Genomic DNA, 6,074 nt, shown 5'->3' on the forward strand with positions numbered 1-6,074 from the left:
TTAATTTAATTTAACTTTTTTCATAATTTTATAATTTTTGTAATGTTAAATTTTGTATCTTCTGTCTTTTATATTTTTTTAATTATCTGTTTTTTTTTCTTACTATTTTTTAATTTTTGTTGTCTTTAATTTTTTCATTTTAACTTTTATAAAAATCTTCTCAACTCGCCTCAATTATTTTCCCACCCTCAGGTGAGCGCAATTACTGGCGCCTTTTGCGACATACGCCCACCGAATTGGTGTGTTAGTGAGCCATACAAAATGTTTTTACAAAATCAGGAGCTACTTTGGAATCCCGAACTCAATTACTATATCAATTTGGTGCGGCGCCTATCGGATAGTAAGTTCACCACCCTTGTTTATGCGGAACTCACCACATTGATTAATTCACCTCTTACACTCTTTTGCAGCAATAACGGGCAAGAATGTCTTCTTCAACACTGACTGGCGTTTCAATGAATTCCCCAATGCACCAGCGCATGCGCTGTACGTAACGTGTGTGGAGTTGCTCAGCTTGCCGATCGCACCATCGATCGTCGCCAACAATGTGGTGGATGTGATTGTGAAGGGCTACTCATTGATACCGCAAAAGGAGATACACAATTACATCAATGCTGTCGGCAGCATATTGGCGGCGTTGCCTGAAACGCATTGGTCCATTATCTACGATCGTTTGCATGATGCTCTAAATTCGCCAAAAATGATCAAATGGAATTACCGCTTTTCGGCATTCGAATTGTTCAATTTTAAGACTGTCTGCGAATCTATGATCGAGAAGAGCTACGTGTTAATATTGGCTGTGGCGCATGCTACTTTCCATCACATGGGTGGCTTTAAGTTGGCAGCAATGACCAAGTGCGTAATTTCTTTAATTTCTATATATATATTATTTATTTAATATATTTTTTTTTTATTTCTCTATTACTTATTTAAACATAACAGATATATAGCCGAGAAGCTGAAACCTTGCGTACGCACCGAACAGCAGCTCGTCTACCTGTTTCATGTGTTCGGACCGTTTTTGCAGCGCATCGACTTGGAGAAACCCAACACGGTGGCCGGTATTGCCATCATGATATACGAAATGCTCGATGTGGTAGACAAGGCGCAGGGGCCGCTTGAGTACTTAGATACGATTTGTGATTTTCTGTATGTATTAGTGTTTGCCTTGTCCACGCTTGCTTCTTTTTAACTATTCCTTTTTGTTTCTCTTGCTATTAGCTATCATATCAAGTATATACATGTCGGCAATGTCATCAAAAATGAGTCCGAGGTGATTATAAAGCGACTGCGACCTGCCTTGCAGTTGCGCCTGCGCTTCATAACGCGTTTGAATATTGAGGATATCAACACCGAAAAGAAGTAAGTATTGTTCAACCCAAAGTCCAATCAACTGATTAAGGGAGGAGTCGGCTTGATTCGTGTGAAACAAGACCCGTTTTTATGATTTTATTTTTGATGCAACAGCTTAACTCGATTGAATATTAAGTTTGACATGATATATGTAACTCCTAAAAGGAAACGTCGTAAGACCTACAAAGTACATATATAAGTGATCAGCGTGACAAGCTGAGTCGATTTAGCCTTGTTCGTCTGTCCATCTGTGTGTACCAGAACTAGTTTCTCTGTTTACGAGATATTGACCTGAAACTTTGCACACGTTTATCGGAATTATCGGTATCGGATCAGCACAGCATATAGCTCCCATACAAACTGAACGATCGGAATCAAGTCGTTGTATGAAAAACTTTTTTTTTTACTAGATATCTTTTCGAAATTTGGCGTAGATAATTAACTAAGGCATTGCTCCAATCTCAGAAGAAATAGTTCAAATCGAACCACTCTAGCATATAGCTCCCATACAAACTGATCGGTCAAACTCAAACCTTTGTATGGCCATCTTCGTTATATGAAAAGATATCTTCACGAAATTTGGCATAAATTACTATCTCCGCAAATATTGTTCAGATCAGAACACTATAGCATATAGCTGCAATGTAAACTGACCGATCTAAATTTTAATATTTCACTTTTTGGGAGCACTTTACAGAAAAAAAACGAAATATTTAGCAAAAAAAAAAACGCAAAATTTGTTATTGTAGAATGAAATAAAAAAAATCTATTTTACCTCGTAAATTATGCACAGAAATAGTGTTTAAAAATTCGAAAGGGTTGGTGCAGTAGCTTTTGAAGTTTTCAGGCTCGCCGACTTTGAAAACGTGGGTCGTGCGGAAAATGTTTTAAGCTTTTGAAATCTGAAACGAGTAACAGGTATAAAAATACTCGTAATTTTGTAAATTTTTCGCCATTCTTCTTTAAAAACCCGTCATAAAACAATATTTCCGACTTGCAGTCTCCAAAAAGCGATCAATCCACAACAACAACAACAGCAACATCAAGCACCGCTGCAACAACAGATTGCTGCCGCCGCGCAACAGCAAGCACAGCAGCAGCAGCAACAACAACAACAACAACAAATACAGCAGCAGCAACAACAACAAAAGCCGAATATGCCAAGCGCACAGACCCAACAACAGCAAATGCAAGCGAATGTCAATGTTCAGCAGCAACAGCAACAAAATGTGCAACAACAACAACAACAGCAGCAACAAAACGTCCCAATGGTTGGTGTGGTCGGCAACGTGCCAGGCAATCATCTGCAAATGTCAAATTATAATTTAATGGCACAACAACAGCAGCAGCAGCAACAACAACAACAGCAGCAACATCAACAACAACATATGTCCACAAATATTGGCCAACACCAACCGCAACAAATGCAATATTTTATGCAAAATATGCCGCCCCGCTACTAAATATCATCCGCTATATATTACTTAGCATCAAATAAGTAATAACAGTTACATATATATTTACAAATGTCGATGTCTTTCGTCATCACTCGATTATGTGTTTTTAATTTTTAGTATGATTGTGTGTTTGTACTATACATATAAATAAAATATATATTAAGAAATCTAATATTACGAAGTGCTACAGCAATTATAAACATAATTTATAGCATATTAAATATCGGTCGAATCTAAATGCAACATTTTAAAATTTACTGTATTTATTGATAAGCCATTATTGCCATTTTTTTATATCCTTAATAGGGTATATTAAGTCAGCCAGTAAGTTTGTAACACCTAGAAAGCAACGTCGGATACCCTATAAAATATATTTTTAAGATGGCTGAGCCGAAACATAATACACAAAAACACCGCGCCGTTAGCTCTGCTTTCTTCAAAATGGATAAGGAAATATCTAATGAGATCAAACAAACAGTCGTCGCACTCGCGACTGGCCTCCCACGTAATTTCGTCTATGTTGGAACTAGCAACTATCAACAACGTCAGCGTCGGAATCTAACGCAGAATAACTCTTGCCAACATGTGCTAATCGGACTGAGTAGGCAATTGAGAGGTAAAGTCCTCTTTCGACGAACAAAGACAAAATGCTACAGGTCCATCATCACCCCCGTCTTGCAATATGGTGCAGAGGTATGGACGATGACAACATCTGATGAGTCGACGTTACGCCTTTTCGAGAGAAAGGTTCTACGGTCGTTTTATAGTCCTTTTGCGAATTTAAACGGTGAATTCCACAGATATATCGAGATATACGACGTCATTGACATAGTTCAGCGAATTAAGAGATAGCGGCTATGCTGGCTAGGTCATGTTGTCCGAATGAACGAAAACACTCCATCTTTGAGAGCATTCGAGGCAGTTCCCGGAGGAGGAAGCAGAGGAAGACCTCCACTCTTCTAGCCTTAAAGACCATTGTTTTACAAACATATATATGTACATATGACATTCAAAGCGTATTACTGAAATCGCAAAAAGAAACTCGAGTTTGAGAAGTGTTGTGACGATACTCAGAAGCGCTGTCATAAAGACATAATATCTCATGGGTACCGTTTTGAAGCCGACAACATTGATGTAGACAAATGTGTAAATATTAAGAAAAAACCAGTCAATTTTCGTTATTTTTGAACACACCCCGTATCTGCTTACCAATTTAAAAAATTTTAGTATCGTACACATTGTAATCGCCCAATTCCAACTGTATATCGTTCGAAATTTTATTTTTCAACTGGTTATATTCAATCAAGTTTTTGTTTACTTTTTCTTTCTGTTAGCATTTTCAAACTGAAGAGACTTGTTATATTATTTTTTTATGACATACTATATATGTATATTGTTTTTGTACATTTAGTTTATAATTTTTAAAGAATTTTTATTTTAAAGATTTTTAACGGTTTCGGATTTTTTATCGCGACGAAAATGTATCGGAAAATTTGGCACAAGCCTCTACATCGTCGAAAAATTGTAAGTACTGAAAATGTACATACATATGTATCGAAATAAAGCCAATCCATTTGTTCAACAAACCGAAGAGCGGGTCCGCAATTATTTTTGGTTCCACTTTCCAATTAAAAAATAAATAATGTAATGAAGTATATGGAAATGATAAATAATTTCTCTGTGTAAATTATATTTCAAAAAAATGTATTTTGCTAAGTTTGCAGGACTGTACTTAATTACTATGCCAAAAATTAACGCGATCTGTGAACTAGTTTGTTTACAGCAGCTGCTTAAGTCGATACGCCTTAGTAGAGAGTTGCGCTTTTTACAATGGATAAAAATATCGCAGAATTTGTCTCAAATTTTGTATTTCTAACCAAATTTCGTTTGCGGAATCGTTGCAAATGTTGGAAAATGCTTACAGTGATTCCGTCCATTGAAGACGTGCCTCGGGCTGGACGATCTTCGACCTCTTCAAGTGATGAAAATATTAAAAAAAAAAAGTGAAAGATATAGTGCTTGAAAATCGTTAGGTAAGCGTGAGAGAGATAGCATGGGAACTCGACAACTCTCGCAAACATGCTTAATCGTACGAACTCCAATTCCACATTTATGGAGAGTTTGACGTGCAAACAAACGAATCAAAATCGAAAATCACGAAGGTGCTCACTTTTTTTCAATATTCGTGGTTTTCTGCATCATGAATTTGTTCCGGAGGGACAGACGGTCAATAAGGAGTTCTCTTTGGCCGTATTGCGGCGTTTTCGGAGCATGATAATGCACCATCGCATCAGTCGACCGAAGAGATAAAACAAAATTCTTTAAAGGAGCTGACGGCCATCCCAAAAAATGCTTATGAAAAGTGTTTCGTTGGCAAAAGTTATATACGATCTCTGGTGGGGATTACTTTGAAGGCGACAAAATAAATATTGATGAATAACTAAGTACATATTTTGAGTTCTATTTACAATATCCGGATACTCCTTTGTCACAATATATTTTATATTTATTATTATTCATAAATATTAGATTCTTTAAAAAAATTGTATTCATTGTTTTTACTTTCAAGAAACAGTGGAGGCAGATGCCGCTCATTAGCAAAATTATTTACTACCAACAGCCCTTTATCGATCATTTGGTTAACACTTGGCTGGAGCCATTACCTTTTCCGACAATACTCAAGGTGTTGGTCACCTTCATTTTGGCAATATTCATCCTGCTACCGATCTTATATCCAGCGATCATATTCATTTGGTCCTACGCTGAGGTGCAGTATATCATCGAAAAGTGAGTATAACAATCTATAACGCTTACAGTGAAAACACCACACCACACTTACTAAAATTTAACACTGCCTCACTTCTTCAACTTGAATTGAATAAGGTTGAAATCGGTCGAGCCAGTCCCCGGATATATGTTATTTTACTTAAGCGAGACAAAAACACTAATTTATTTATTTTGCATGTTTCAGCCACTACGACATAGCCTTCCCGGATAAACTGAATGTGCTCGGCTATCTGCACCGTCTCTACACCTTCCGCATTGCCAATGAAAAATACAATCTCTTTCTGGTGTTGTATTTGGAGCGCTGGCGCATAGTGGCCACGGCGATCGCCTCAACAACTGACTATATACGGCTGGCGCTGTGTCTGGTCGTCAACACGCAATAGAGAAACTACTTTATTGTACATATATTAGTGGCTATACACAATTAAAAACTTTAAAAAAAGAAAAATTTTTAAATAAAAAAAAAATATTTTAAAA

General features: G+C 36.9%; 3 protein-coding genes across 5 annotated transcripts in view; all 3 read left to right on the forward strand.

Annotated features, from left to right (window-relative positions):
* Positions 1 to 3,072, forward strand: part of LOC108968828 (mediator of RNA polymerase II transcription subunit 23) — a 7,845-nt gene extending 4,773 nt beyond the window's left edge. The window contains exons 18-22 of the mRNA XM_018933121.1: positions 193 to 340; positions 411 to 855; positions 943 to 1,149; positions 1,222 to 1,362; positions 2,354 to 3,072. Of these exons, the coding sequence (XP_018788666.1) occupies positions 193 to 340; positions 411 to 855; positions 943 to 1,149; positions 1,222 to 1,362; positions 2,354 to 2,816 (1,404 nt within the window). The 3' untranslated portion in view covers positions 2,817 to 3,072. The remainder of the gene's footprint in view (positions 1 to 192; positions 341 to 410; positions 856 to 942; positions 1,150 to 1,221; positions 1,363 to 2,353) is intronic.
* A 56-nt stretch (positions 3,073 to 3,128) lies between these two features.
* Positions 3,129 to 3,541, forward strand: LOC108968774 (the record flags this gene model as incomplete). Its single annotated transcript, XM_018933015.1, is given in 1 exon segment — positions 3,129 to 3,541. A coding segment is annotated over 1 exon segment (350 nt), but the record flags the coding sequence as incomplete, so codon positions are not given.
* A 696-nt stretch (positions 3,542 to 4,237) lies between these two features.
* LOC108968773 lies at positions 4,238 to 6,033 on the forward strand. 3 transcript variants are annotated; one of them, XM_018933013.1, is made up of 3 exons: positions 4,238 to 4,334; positions 5,386 to 5,597; positions 5,782 to 6,021. In XM_018933013.1, exons 1-3 carry the CDS (start codon positions 4,290 to 4,292, stop codon positions 5,978 to 5,980), a joined length of 456 nt encoding a protein of 151 aa, XP_018788558.1. In that variant the 5' UTR covers positions 4,238 to 4,289; the 3' UTR covers positions 5,981 to 6,021. The 3 variants fall into 3 exon arrangements, with proteins under 3 accessions (XP_018788558.1, XP_018788557.1, XP_018788559.1); XM_018933012.1 differs by having other exon boundaries at positions 5,380 to 5,597; positions 5,782 to 6,018; XM_018933014.1 differs by lacking the exon at positions 4,238 to 4,334 and adding an exon at positions 5,040 to 5,254 and having other exon boundaries at positions 5,782 to 6,033.
* Positions 6,034 to 6,074: the final 41 nt, after the last annotated feature.

The sequence above is a fragment of the Bactrocera latifrons genome, unplaced genomic scaffold, assembly GCF_001853355.1.
Source record: "Bactrocera latifrons isolate USDA-ARS-PBARC rearing strain unplaced genomic scaffold, ASM185335v1 scaffold_23, whole genome shotgun sequence".
Lineage (NCBI taxonomy): Eukaryota > Metazoa > Arthropoda > Insecta > Diptera > Tephritidae > Bactrocera > Bactrocera latifrons.